This window comes from Rhinolophus sinicus, chromosome 3 (assembly GCF_057876585.1).
Source record: "Rhinolophus sinicus isolate RSI-liver-muscle chromosome 3, RSI-T2T, whole genome shotgun sequence".
Classification (NCBI taxonomy): Eukaryota; Metazoa; Chordata; class Mammalia; order Chiroptera; family Rhinolophidae; genus Rhinolophus; species Rhinolophus sinicus.
In genome coordinates, this window is record NC_142503.1 from 92,776,765 (window position 1) to 92,791,529 (window position 14,765).

A 14,765-nucleotide genomic window follows, 5' to 3' on the forward strand; every position below is an offset into this window, starting at 1 on the left:
TGATTACAATCAACAAGTATACTGGCCTGGGGGATCCGAAATGGCTTGGGGGATGTTGGGAAGTCACAGGCTTTTAAGCAGTTATCTGAAGCAGGGTGTGGGGACAGAGTCCCAGAGAGCAGTTTCCAGGCTCTCGGCCTCACGTGGAAAGGTGCTGGCTCCGTTATTAGATGACCATCAGCTGTAACCAGCTGGCCATTAGACACTAATATAACTGCCATGACTATGATGGGGTTGGCTGGTTGGCGGAGAAGCAGACAGCGGATTGCGGTTAGCAAGTGGATTGCAGCCAGCAAGTGTGCTTAGCAAGAGGATTACATTGCGGATCGTGTGGATCCTACTTCCTGTGTCTCGCCCAGCTGCCAGCGAGACTGGGGTGCAGGAAGACCCCTTGTTGGGGTACTGGTGGATGTTTGCTTTTGTGTCTCGCCCAGCCGCCATCGAGACTATAGTGGTATGACTCCCCTGTCTGTGGCTCAGTTGTTGTTCCTTTTTGGCCTCACCACATTCTGTGTCCACCCGCCGAGAGCGGGACCTGAGACTCTGCATTACACAAGGGCAAGACACATTCTGTGATTCAGGCTAGGAGCAATCTTTAGTCTAGGATTCAGAAACTGATTAGAAGAATAATCAAAGACAAGGGCTAAGGAGCTAAGAAATTAGGGAAAAGGAGACTTAAAATTTCTATAGTGAGGGGGCTCTCCCATATCAATTCCAGCTTACCTGCCCCAATCAGGTGTGGGGCACCTCTGAACACTCCTGGCAGGTCTCTGCTGCCCACTTACTGGTCACCACCCTCCTCCCCAATCTTCCCTGACCCCCCTATACATGCACAATTAATGCTTTGAACACTGGCATGAACATTTCAAGATCTGGCAAAGACTTTAGATAAAGTATAAGTCACTCTATATAACCAAAGGGAAGCTTTCAGTCTTGGACCTCTGACAGTGCACCAGCTAGCACTAAGTGGAGAGTCTGTTTTAACCAACATAAAAAGCATTTCTTGGGGTGTGTTTTTGCTGTTTCTGTGTTTATCAACTATTATGTTTAAATTTTCTTAATTTTATTTTTTAAATTAAAAGATACATAAAAGCAACAATCTGTATATAAAACCCTATCTCACCGTGTAACAAGTATTAGCACCCTGGATAGTATGCTCTTACATCACAAGCACATACACAGCTATATGGGAATTTTGTTTGCTTGTTTTTACCAAAGTAGAATCATTCTAGACACACTACTCTGCATCTTGCTTCTTTCCCACTTGACAATGTATCGTGGACATGCCTACAATCAGTAAATATAGATCTAACTCTACCCTTTTTTCCTTATGTTTTTTTTTTTTTTTTAATTAAATTTATTGGGGTGACAATTGTTAGTAAAATTACATAGATTTCAGGTGTACAATTCTGTATTACATCATCTATAAATCCCATTGTATGTTCATCACCCAGAGTCAGTTCTTCCATCACCATATATTCGATCCTTATGTTTTTATGCACACCCATACACACACATAGAGAGATAATTTTGCTTAAAGAAGATCCTATTCTTGTTTAATTCCCCAAATATCTGGAGGAACATGCTACTCTCACACCTCTATTCTAGTACTTGCTTCCTCGTATAGGATGTACTTTTTTTTATATGTGTGTCTATCACCAAACAGTAAACTTACCATCTTTTTAGTCCTGTGCCTCCTCCAGAGTAGGAACTCAACAAATGTCTGCTGAATGAATGAAAGTTTGTATTATTGCTCTTCCTGCTTTGCAGTTGGGTAACAGACTCAGAGCATTAAGTAACTTGTCCAAGAACCCACAACTAACATGTGGTGGAATAAAGGCTCAGACTGAGATCCCTGTCACTGTAAATCCCTTATATGGTCCCGTCTACTGTGCTCTTATGCCTGGGCCATCCTGATCTGTGTGGACAATTTAAAACTCAAACCAAGTAAACTTTGAAAATGTGTACTTGGCATTTTCTAGATACAAGTCCTTTGTTGGATGAATATTTTGGAAATATCTTTTCCCAGTCTGTACCTTCCTTTTTATTCTCATAGCAGTCTTTTCAAGAGCAAAAGTTTCTAATTTTGAGTCTTATTTATAGATGTTTTTCCCATTTATACTTTGTGTTTTGGTGTTATATTTAAGAAATCTTTGTCAAACTCAATGTCATTAAGAGTCTTAGTTTTTATACTTAAGTCTATGATTCACCTTGAGTTAATTTTTGTAGATAGTGTGAGGAAAGGATTGAGAATTGAGTTTTTTGGTTGTTTGTTTTAGGATTTTTTTTTTTTTTTAAGCATATGGTTATCCAATTGTTCTAGCACCATTTATTGAAAGATTATCTTTCTTCCATTGAACTGCCTTGGACCTTTGTGGAAAATAAATTGATCACATATGTGTGGTCATAGTTCTGGACTCTCTAATCTGTTATTTTGATCGACACATCTACCTTTTCACCAATACCACACTGTTTTGATTACTGTAGTCTTATAGTAGGCTTGGTCATGGAATGTAAGTATGTGAAATGTGTTCTTTTTCAAAGTTGTTTTGAATATTCTAGGTCTTTTACCTTTCTCTACAAGTTTTAGAAGCATCTTAACAGTTTTTGTAAAATAGATTGCTAGGAATGTGATCAGAACTGCATTAAGTCTATAGGTCAATTTGGGAAGAACTGACATCTTAAAAAAATTGAGTCTCAGATCTGTGAGCATTGTGTCTCTCCCCATTACTTAAGTCTCCCTCACTATCTTTTAGCAGTGTTTTATAGTTTGTGCTGTACATGTCTTTCATATCTTTTGTCAAATTTACCCCTAAGTACTTCATAATTTTGATACTATTGTATATGGTATTGTTTTTACATTTGAATTTCTGATTATTAATTGCTGGTGTATAGAAATACAATTGAAGGGCGGCCAGGTGGCTCAGGGGTTTGGAGTGCTGTGCTTCTAACACCAAGGTAACCGGTTCGATTACCACATGGGCGAGTGAGCTGCACTCTTTACAGCTAGATTGAGAACAACGGCTCGACCTGCAGTTGGGCTGCCAGAAGCATCTGCCATGAGCTACTGTGTGCTGCTGTGAGCAGCCGGCAGCTGGCGAGAGATGCCGTGAGCTGCCAGCCAGCAGCCAGCGACCAACTAGCTCAGCTGGGTAGAGCTCAATGCTCATAACACCAACATGGGCCAGTGAGCTGCATCCTCCACAACCAGACTGAGAACAACGGCTCCACTTGGAGTTGGGGGGTGAGAGGAAGTGGGGGGGGGGGGGAGAAATACAGTTGAGATCTCTGATCCCTGCAGCCTTGCTAAACTCACTTAGGAGTTCAATAAGAAGACAACCCAATCAAAAGATGGGCCAAAAAATGAAGGAGAAACAGGATATTTGCATGGCCTCAAAGTATCTCCCACAAATTTTTATTAGTCAAAAGGGGAAAATGGTAACTTTACAGTGAGTGGGGAAGAATAATAGACACTACCTTAACCAAGTGATTGAACTTAACATCATAGTAGTAAGACATATGGACCGTCTGTACCCCCGACAGGATGTCCAAAGAACGGCACATCATCTCTGGGGTATTTTTACCAGAAATTCATAACATTAATCTAATTATGAGAAAATATCAGGCAAGTTTAAATTGAAGGACAGCCTACAAAATATCTGATCAGTACTATTCAAAAATGTCAACATCAAAAACAAGGAAAAACTGAAGAGCTGTCACAGATTGGAAGAGACTAAGAAACTATGACAACTAAAGACAATGTACAGTTTTAGATTGGATCCTGGAGGAGAATAAGGACATTAGTAGATGGTGAAATCCAAATAAAATCTTTAGTTTAGTTAATAGTATTGTAGCGATGTTAATTTCCTAGTGTTAATAATAGCTCCATGGTTATGTCAGATATTAACATTAGGTTATGTAAGAAGGTAGGTGAAGGGTATGTGAAAACTGTACTACTTTGCAACTCTTCTATAAGTCTATAATTATTTCAATATAAATTTTTTAAATGGGCAAAATATTTAAGTAAGCACTTTACCAAAGAGAATATACAGATGCCAAGTAAGCATCTGAAAAGACAGTCAACATCATTAGTTACTGGGGAAATGCAAATTTAAATACCAGTGACATACCGCCACACACTCACTAGAATGGCTACAATTAAAAAGACTAAACATATCAAGTGTTGGCAAGTATGTGGATCAACTGGAACTCTCTCGCACTGACGGTGGAAAGGTAAAAACCATTTTGGAAAGCAATTTAGCAATTTCTTAAAAAGTTAAACATACATCTACCATACAACCCAGACATTCAGTCCTAGGTATTTACCCAAAAGAAATGAAAATGTGTTCATATGAAGACTTGTATGTGATTGTTCATAGCAGCTTTTCTTTTCTTTTATAATAGTCAAAACCTGGAAAGAATCCAAATATCCATTAGCAGGTTAATGGATAAATGAATTGTAGACTATCCATACACTGGACTACTTCTCAGCAATTAAAAGGAATAAACTATTGATATATGTAACAACATACATAAATTTCAAAATAACTATTCTTGGTGGGAAAAGCCTAACAAAAAAGAATATATCTTGTATGATTCCATTTACATAAAATTCTAGAAAATGCAACTAATGTATAGGGGCAGAAAGCAGATCAGTAGATGCCTAGACACAGGGGTTTGGGAGGAGATAAGAATGAATTACAAAAGGGCATGAGGAAACCTTTGGGGGTGATGAATATGTTCGTTATCTTGATTGTGGTGATGGTTTCATTGTGCATATATGTTTAAAAACTCGTCAAATTGTATACTTTAAATATATACAGTTTAATGTGTATTAATTATATCTCAAACTATTAAAACATGTGTACTTGGGCTCAAGGAACCTGTACGAGTAGTGTGGTCAGCTTATATAGCCTCATACCAGATACTAAATCAGATCCAAACCAAGGTGGGGGCAGGGGGAACAGATGTCACCAGTTATGGAGAGGCAGATAATCACTCTTATCTCCCTATGGGTTTCCCAGAGATTAGGGACACATGTCCAGAAACTGGCATTCCTAGAAGGTATATAAGAAGTGGTTTCAGCATTGCTGGGAGAGACGGTAAGAGCGGATGGAAGCCAGCAGAGTCTTATAGTTTATATCCTGGGGGATGGTTTGCAGCAAGTGGAAGGGAGCTCGCTTGAGTCTTTCTCCACAGTATGCCTCCAAACCACAAATCCCTGATTCCTATTCTGGTTTATTCTAATAAGAACTAGACTGATCCCTTAATCCTTATTTTAAGGACCCTTGTTTACTGAAGCCGTGAACTCTTGGCAAAGGGTCATAAATCACTCTCTAGCTGGATCCAGAGCATGAGGTGGGTGCAGCACAAAGCATGGGCACACAGAGGGTAATATTCTTATGAACCTTGTCTGTTTTCCTTGTAGGTATATCCCTGGGAGCCTCCTGTGCTGGGAACGTCCCAGCCCCTTCAGATCCAGCTTCCACTCTTCCCCACTCTGCTCCATGTCCTGGGCAGTATTGCGGTATCACCAATGCCTCCAGCTTCCAGCTGGGTTTGGCCAGTGGGAAGCAATAGTAGAAAATCAGAGGAAGGGAGAGATAGAGAGTGGGATCTCCCAGTTATTTGCTTTTTAACTTAGGCCAGCGCTCTTGTCAGGTGCCTCCTTTCCTGTGACTAGAGCTCCCAACTGGTTCCAGTACAGTTGCTGGTCTTGTCCCTTCAGGTCTAGGGATGATAACAGCTTCCCACTGTCCTAATCCCTGGGTGTTTCATTCTCCCTAGCAGATCCCCTTATTCCAGGTCACACCTTTGGACATGTTTCTTCTTCAACTCTCAATTAGCCCTTCTAGGGTGCAATCCCTTTCCTGCTACAGCTCTGATACACCTTCATAGCCCCAAACACCCCACACTTGACCCTCATCTATTGTCTTTATCTCCCAACAGGGCACAGTTTCCTCCCCTCTTGGCCTTGGTGCTCCTTCTGTTTCCATTCTGCCTCTGTAGACTCCTCTGTTTCCACCCGTCATCTGCCCATTGGCCAATCTATGTTGACATGGCTCTGTTTACAATTGACGTCATCTCCTCCTCCACCAGCATCCTCACCAAGCTCCCCTACTCAGTGCCGTCTCCACTGGGGCAGACACAAAGCCTCAAAAACTAGATGACAGGGAGAACCTCTTCCAAGAGGAATCCAAGGGGAGCCATTCCCAAGCCTGGAAACACAATTTAAGAAAAGGTGAAACCAACGTGCTTGCTATGCAAAGTAGCCTCAAGGCAATAATTCCCCTTCAACACATAGCCACCCTTAAATCCTTCCTCTATAGAAATTCTGGCCCACTACTGCCTCCTCCCCCCACCCCTTTGTCCAAGCCTATTCACGAATCTCACACAGGACAGAACGTTCTCCTCTCCAATCTCCTGCAGGCTTCATTGTCTCTCACCTACTGCTCGAGTGTCCCCATCGGTTCCCTCCCTTCCCTCTCACACCAAGACCTGTCCACACAATGCCAGCACAGCAAACCACAGGTCTGAGCAGGTGCTTTCAGTGGCTCCCTCCTGCCTGCAAAGGCCCACCCATCTTCCACTTCTCTATTGAACGTGTGAATTTTTATCAAAAGCTGTTAGTTAAAAAAAAATTAATGCCTTTCTTTACTTCGAGTTTCAGTTTTTGTTCTTTTTTTTTTAAGATTTTTTTTTTTTTTAATTGGGGAAGGGGAACAGGACTTTATTGGGGACCGGTGTGTACTTCCAGGACATTTTTCCAAGTCAAGTTGTTGTCCTTTCCGTCTTAGTTGTGGAGGGCGCAGCTCAGCTCCAGGTCCAGTTGCCCAGTTGCTAGTTGCAGGGGGCGCTGCCCACCATCCCTTCGGGGAGTCCAACAGGCAACCTTGTGGTTGAGAGGACGCACTCCAACCAACTGAGTCATCTGGGAGCTCAGTGGCAGCTCAGCTCAAGGTGCTGTGTTCAATCTTAGTTGCAGGGGGTGCTGTCCACCATCCCTTGCGGGACTCGAGGATTCCAACCGGTAACCATGTGGTTGAGAGCCCACTGGCCCATGTGGGAATCAAACCGGCAGCCTTTGGAGTTAGGAGCACAGAGCTCCAACCGCCTGAGCCACCAGGCTGGCCCTCAGAGTTTTTTTAAACACCAAAATTCACCGAAAACTTCTCTAACTTTCTTTAGCATCTCTCGTTAAGCATCACACTTCCCTCTGCCTGTCGGTACCTTGGCTGACGTCTGGGCAGGATGGGAGGGGTGGCCGGTCCAGATGAGGAGAGTTTTGAAAGGTGCGGGAGGTTCCCACTGACCCAGCCCACGTGCGATCATCACAAAGGGGATTGGCAGGGATTCAGGGCACCGTCAGGATGAGGGAGGAAGCCGAGGGAACTGGGTCTGGGCCGCGACCCACGGCGGCCAGGTCTGGCAGACACTGACCCATCCTACCCGGCCTGGGGGCAGCGCTTCCAGGGGCTCCGGCCCAAGCTCTCAGGTCCCCGGCCCTAAAGGAGTAAACAGGGTAATCCCGGGCGGGCCTAGAGCTCCAGCCGTAGGCCGGACTCCAGTCCAGCGTGACCTCCGCCCACCACGCGGGGATCTCGCAGTGCCAGAGGCTGAAGGAAAGAGGCTCGCGGGGCAGGGGCGGGAGCTGGGAGGGGAGGTGCACCGGCGACGGGGTAGGGGCGGACAAGGGCAGGTCAGGGCCGCCTCCAAGCCCGCCCCGCCCCGCCGGGGGCGGTAGGACCCAGTGACGGACAGGTCTCCGGGCCGGTCACGGCGCGTCTAGCGGTCCAGAGGGCCCGACCCGGCGAGGCACGCGGAGGGGCTCCGGAGGAGCGGGGGCGGGCGGGGAAGCCTCTGGTGGGGCGGGGCCTCGGGAGAGTAGCAGCGCTCCCAGCCAATGGGAGGCGGGAGATGTCCCGTTAGCGCCGGATCCCAGCGGGTCGGGCGGGGCCGGCGGCGCCGTGGGGATCCCAGGGCGGCCGAGGGCCCCAGACTCAGCTTGGTGCGGCGACATGGACCGAATGGCCAGCTCCATGAAGCAGGTGCCCAACCCCCTGCCTAAGGTGCTAAGCCGGCGCGGGGTCGGCGCGGGGATGGAGGCGGCGGAGCGAGAGAGCTTCGAGCGGACTCAGGTGGGGACCAGGGGATCCCAGGGTATGTGTGGCGGGGGCATCCCGGGAGATGCGGTGTCCCTAAGGGCTTTGAAGGGAATAGGGGTCTTGCAGGCCCAGGGAATGACGGGACAAGGGGGCCGGAGAAAGGGGTATCTGGTGCGCAGGTCTAGGCGACCCGGGAAGGTCGGAGACCTGGGCATCCCAGCTGGCCTGGGGGAAAGGGCAGGTTGTCTCCGAGGAGCTGGCATGATCTGCGCGGCGCGGCGGAGAGGAGCCGGTCCCGGCGGGGCAGCGCTGGGGTCACAGGGGCGGTGACATGGGGAAGAATCAAAAAGGGGCTGAATGGAAAGAGTGCCCCTAGGCAGGGGGAGCGCACTGGGAGTCACTGGGAGACCCAAGTGTGGCGGCGGAAAGTAGGGAGCGGGGTTGGGGATATGAAGAGTGAGGAGTCCTTTCCTCCCCTTTCGATCGCTTCTCAGTTGCACTGACATACCCCCAACCCCTAACACCCCCTTCCTGGTGCCTCTTTCTTGGCTCACACCACCCCCAGCTGTCGGCTCTTGGAGGCCTGGCCATAGGGGTCTGAGCGGTGAGAAGGAATGTGGGAAATGCGAAGTGTGGCCGAGTTTGGAAAGTGGGAGCTGGAGGAGGGAGGCGGCCAGGGGCAGGAATGGAGACGTTTGGCCCGATAGCCCAGTGCGGGTAGGATGAGCTGCCCGGTGGCGCCCAGAGCCCTGACTTGGGTTTTGGTTTCATCCACCAAGGTGTGCCTGACAGCTAATAGGCAGACTGCCCTATTTGTCCAGCCTGACCAAGGCTGGGGGCCAAAAGTTCCTCTGTGTCATCAACAAAAAGCTCCAATCCATTTTTACCTCAGTTTTAATGCCTGGGGAATTGATTTGACTGAATCACGCTGACATGTTTATGGTGTTCATCACGTCGTTTGTATGCAAAAATCCACTTCAAAGCCTGCAGCACTGCTTTTAATCCCAGTGCCAGAGTTGTATGGGCAGATTGGATCTTCACTCTTGCTCTCAGAGTGAAACCTTTGAAGATTCAGCTGAGCCTCCACTGCCAGAGGCTGGTTCCCTTGCTCTGTTCTGCTTTTCTCCCCAAACTTTTAGATAGGAGAGATTGTGAGGACCTGACTGAGTGTTCTATATATGGAACCTTGAAAAGAATAAAGCTTTTCATCCCAGGGACTTCATCCTTTCCTCTTTCCAGCCACGTCTGGCCCTTGAAGGTGTATAAGGGTGCTGTAAAGTAGGGAGCGTCCCGTCCCTGGGCCATCCTGCCCCAGGCAGGATGGGAAAGTTGGCCATTCACTTCTGCCTCCCTGCACCAATCAGGGTTTGAGGCTCATTCTCTGGCTTTGTGGACCACACTGCTGAAAAGAAGAAAGCTTTCCGTCTGCCTTGGGTGTGACTGCCTCCTCTAGCAGCCTGGTGACATGTGGCTTCTTGCTCCAGGAAACAGTGTGAATATTCTTCTTTTTTTTTTTTTTTAATGGAAAAGGAAAATAAATAGGTGGTATTTTATGATAACCCATTCCTTCTAGAGTTTCAGATAAGTAAAAACTGGAGCAATAAAGAAGTATACATAAAATTTGACCCATTATAGTGGTGGAAATTAAGTTTGTGAAAGTTTCCAGCTATGATGGGTAGTCCCCTCCTGATCCAGGGATAACCCAACAAGGAGAGTCTAGATTTTTCTGCAGAACACTTGTAATTGGCTGAATTTGACCTAGTGTTTGGGGGTTGGTGTGGGAATGCAGAGCAGACTGGAGCAGGAAAAGAGAGTTTTGCTATTGTTGAAATTATTAGGGAGGTAGAAGAGAAAAGAGAACAATCCAAAATCTTAGCATTAGTCAATCTGCAAACACTTACTTAGTTTAATGACTACCTATCAAATATATTATGCTATATAAAAATAACTTAGAAAAAAACTTTTAATGAGGTAAGAGACCATGAGAATCAGCCAAGGTAGAATGATAATTGTAACTAATTAGTGTCTGGCACTATTCTAAGCACTTTATTGTATTACCTTCTTTAATCTCCACAAAGACCTACGAGGTGGGTATCGGCCACGTTTTCCAGGAAAAAATTGAGGCACAGAGAGGTTAAGTAACCTGCCCAAGGCCACACAGCTAAAAGTGGTCCCAATCTTTAAGCACTACCTTGTGTTGCCCCTGAGTACTGGGCAGAGCACTGGCATTGGATCTAGAAGAGGTTTGAGTTTTATAGCTGGGCACATGGGTAGGCTATGTGGCCTCAGGAAAGTTGTCTAACCTTTTTAAGCCATTGTTTCCTTATTGTAGAAGATAATACTTACCTTGTAGGTTTATTGTGGGGATTAAATTGAACAATATGCGTCAAGGCATTTTGTAAATTGTGGAGTGCTACTATTTCAGTGGTTGTTGCTATAATCTGACTAGGGAGATGAGACATAAGAAAGCACAGGAAATGATCATGCAAGCTGTGATTAACTCCTTCGTAAAGGGACAAAAGTGTTACTAGATAATTCGATAATTATCAAGAGCACATGCATAAAGTACAGGCTGTGGGGGTGAGAAGGGGTAGAGAGCCCTCACCAAGGACTGAACCCCTTTCAGCATGAGTTAGCACTTGCTGGGTGGAGGGGAGGAGATGGGGCATTCCAAGGATGGGGACTGGGATAAGGAAACATCTGGAGGTGAAATTGGCTGAGGTCTGGAGACAGGAGCAGAACTGGCACTCCCACCTGCAACCTCATTCCATTTTTCTGTGTTGCCCTTAGTAAACAATGAGCTTCCTCAGGGCAGGACTGTGTCTTGTTCTTGGCTGTGTCCTCAGATGCCTGAGGCTTGTGTTAGGGGTGACCTGGCTATAGTTGAGGGTAGGACATGACAGGTTAGCTCCAGAGGGAAGCCCTGGCCTGGGTGGGTTGCTCAGCTCTGGGCTATAGGGGACATCTGTAGCTACTTGATGTTTTTCGATAATTTCTTCCTGGTCCAGCCTTGCCTCCTATATGTTTAGTCAGGAGCCTGCCCCATGGCCATCAGAGGACTCTGCTTTCTCTGCCTTCCTTCTGGTCAGGCCAGTGTCTTGGCTGCCTGTGCCCTCAGACCAGCCTTGTTTCCTCACTTCTACCAGCCTCTTCAGGAAGCTTTCCGTCCTCAACTCTCCTGGCATCATCCTCACACTTCACATTGCCACTGTTCTTGCATAGTGGGGACCCCAGGCCTTCCTGTCACAGCCTCTGTCTCCAGCTAGTCCCCGGATATGCCCCCCATCCAGCCCATCACAAGCAACCTTCAGGCTTTAGGGAAATTAAAAGCTGTTCTTGCCCTCCAAATAGCTGCTGTAATAACGATCCCTTGCCTGGAGCACTTCACAGTTTATAAAGCATGTTTTAGCCATTGTTGGGGCTGCATGGTGGTTAGGTGTTATCTCTGTCACCTTATGGATGAGAGCTGGGTAACTTACCCAGGGCCCCCAGTTGTTGAATGAAAGGGTGAGGATGCAAACCCAGGACTCCAGTTTCTTGGTCTCAGGCGTCTTCCATCACCCTGTCCTCACACTGCCAATTCCAGAGGGTGATTCTGGAATGAACTAGGAGGGCTGCCACTCAGACAAACAAAATACCCTATCTGTATTTACTTAGCTGGAACATGATTTTCTCTATGGTTTGTGTATTTTTTCAACATCCATTTAGTGAGCACATACCGTAGAGGGGACACAGAGATGAGTGAGATAAACAGACCAGCCCCAGAGTCATGAGTCAGCAGGGAGGTGGACCGGCCACTGCGGGGATCTCTGCACAGAGGACAGAGGACCTGCTGCTCTGGCCTCACCGGAGCCCTTACCGGTACAGGACCTGCTGAATCAGAGCATGCATTTTCAGTGAGAGCCCTGGGTGGTCGTGTCACCACCCAGTCTGAGCAGCTCTGCTCTTTGGCAGGTGAATGCAGGGATCAGAGGAGAGGCCGGAAACACACAAGAGCCCTTAGAGAGTCACAGTGTCTATGGGTGGAGCCCCCCACAGAGTACAAGATCCTAATGAATCATGCGTTTAGAAGAGCTGGGAGATTTGGGTTCTAGAGAGGAAGAAGAGACAGAAAGAAGTACTTGTTGAGGCCCTGCTGGGTAGTAGGAACATGTTAGGTGATTTATATCCATTATCCTATATAATAGCTGAGGCTCAGAGAAGCCAAGTGACTTGTCCAAGGTCCCACAGCGAGTAAAGAGAGAAGTCAGGGCTTCAAAATCAGATGGCCAAGTCCTCTTTCCATGTTTAAGTCACGGAATGTTTCTGCCACCTTGCTCATGATCGTCAGCGGCTGCTCAGCCTTCGGTTCCCTAGCTGAAAGATTTTAGGGTTGCGCTAGAGGAATCAGTGGTTCTCAACTCTGGCTACAGGAATGGCTTCTTTCATAAAAGGTATCCCTCCTATTTCCTCATTGCCCCCTTGGTTGGTATTGAAAACATAGAAAGGATGCTAAGAACGTGGTTTGTACTCTTCTGGTTTCCTCCCACTGATATAATAGCCAGTGTTTACTACACTTACTGTGTACAAGTGCTGAAAGCTTTACAGGAGCTACCCCTTTCAATTCTTGCAACAAATTTATGAATTATCATTTCAATTTTACAGATGAGGAAATTGAGGCTTAGAGGGGTTGATAACTAGCTCAAAGTTCTGAAGTAGTAAGTGACAGAGCTGGGACTCAGACCCAGGAAAACCTGTCCCAGAGCCTGGCCTTATACAATTGGCATCCCTCTGTCACTGCCTGGCTCCCTCCGGCTCTCTGCCTCCTTCCTCCCACTAAAGGTTGGGGAACTCAAGGCGTCCTCACCCCACTTTTATCTCTTATCCACTTCCTCTGACCTCACCTCCATCTGATGATTTCTGTTCTCACCTCCAAGATGCCAACTCCCCACATCTCCCTCCTGACTTCCCAGCCTAGTGACCACCTCCCATTGCCCTCAGATAAACCACACACACCCCAAACTCACCTTGGGCCTCCCCAGCCTCTGATCTCCACCGGTCCCCATCCACCCCTTGGCATCAATTAGTTCTGAGACCTCCTCCCCTCTTACCCTCACAGCCACATTCTGTTCTGTGACACTTCTCTTGTTCCGATCCTTATTACCTCTTGTCTGCATTGCTGTAATCCTATCCTCCCTGTCCCCCAAATAGCGTGGCGCCAGGTTGATTGTCTCTAAAGCTCTACGCTGCCTCCATAACTCCCTTTTATCAAGAACCTTTGCTGGCCCCCCAGACACCCTGCATAATGTGAGTACCATCAGGGTTCCTAGTCCCTATCCTTTTCGGGCCTTAACTTACACTGCCTCCCTCCACTAGGCAGCCCCCCGAGTCTGGTTCCTGCTACATCATGTATTCAAGTGAGCAGGGCACTTAGCTACTGTATGTCTCTCCCATTCATCTAAGCAAGCCCACATCTAGGCTTCCCCTCCAGACTGTAAGCTCTTGGGGGCAGGGTCTGGGTCTGGGGCGTTGTATGAGACAGGTGCCAATGCCTGTTGGCCAAATGCATGAACATAAAGCAGTCAGCGGATCTACAGGGGGCCCGGGTCCTAAGGCAGGCCCCCTCTTGCAGAGTACTTTCCCTTCGCACGTTTTGGAGATTCTCCCTCTGTCGCCTTTGATTTCTCCAGTGATTAATTCTTACTAAGTCCCTGCCCTGTGTGTCAGGCCTGTGCACCCAGGGTGCTATGGAAGCCGCTGCCAAGCTCCTGAGAGCTCAGCTGGAGAACCCGTTCAGGAGAGAGCCTGCAGAGTCTAGAAACAGAATGCGGGTTCAAGGTCAATTATTTGGATTTCTGTAAAGTTGAGAACACTTTATAAGCATTCCCAAAATATGGCCTGGGCCTTCCCAGGGCTTCTCCCTGCTTCAGGTGGGACCTTTCTGAGCTAGAAGACACTTCCAGGAAGGGAGAGTGTGACGGGCCTTGTGTCCTGGGACCCTGGGCGTGGCTAATGGCAGCGTCCGCGTGCAGGCCCTCGAGTTTGCGGCAGGGCATAGGGATGCTGGGATGAGTGCAGAGTAACACCAGAGCCCTCTCTGGAGAGAAAATCTGGCTCTGCTACTGAATTTCTCATTTTAAAATGAGGAGGCTAGAAAAGATTTCTAAGGGTCCTTCCAGCTCTCCAGTATTTCAGCTCATAAAACTCCTGTCAACAGGCTTTCACACTGTGGAATAAGGACATGCATTTCTTCTGAGCTTTCAGCTGCTCTCTTGAAAAGTTTCCGTGTGTGTGGAATGGGGCCCAGGTACAGGTACCGGTGATGTGGGGCTCAGGAAAGGATGCTGCTGCATCTCAGAAAGGGGTGGGGAGTGGCCGTGTGGCCCAGGAGAGCAGATCCGTAGCCCCACATGGGCATTGAAAGGGTTCCTTGTCTGGAAGGCCCTGAGGAAGGTGAGTTTCCACTCACTCCCCATCCACTGCACTTATTCCACTACCTCGGGACCAAGTGTGGAGGAGACCTGGGTGAGGCGTGGGGCACAACCTGGTGCAGAGGGGCTGGGGCCAGTGCTTCGTCTGCATCCAGAGGGTTGATGGCCTGGAGAGATGCCCACCTAGGAAAGGGAACTCGTCAGCCCCACCTCTGGGCAGGGTGGAGGCTGCTTCCTGTTTTCCTGCCCC

The 14,765-nt window shown here is 47.6% G+C and overlaps 1 protein-coding gene across 4 annotated transcripts in view; it reads left to right on the top strand.

Moving 5' to 3' along the window:
- Nucleotides 1-7,935: 7,935 nt before the first annotated feature.
- HIP1 (huntingtin interacting protein 1) overlaps nucleotides 7,936-14,765 on the top strand; it is a 143,005-nt gene continuing 136,175 nt past the window's right edge. For 2 of the 4 annotated variants that reach the window (XM_074328414.2, XM_074328415.2), the window contains exon 1: nucleotides 7,936-8,138. In XM_074328414.2, the coding sequence (XP_074184515.2) occupies nucleotides 8,019-8,138 (120 nt within the window). In that variant the 5' untranslated portion in view covers nucleotides 7,936-8,018. The remainder of the gene's footprint in view (nucleotides 8,139-14,765) is intronic. The other 2 variants (XM_019754952.3, XM_019754953.3) reach the window with 1 other exon arrangement.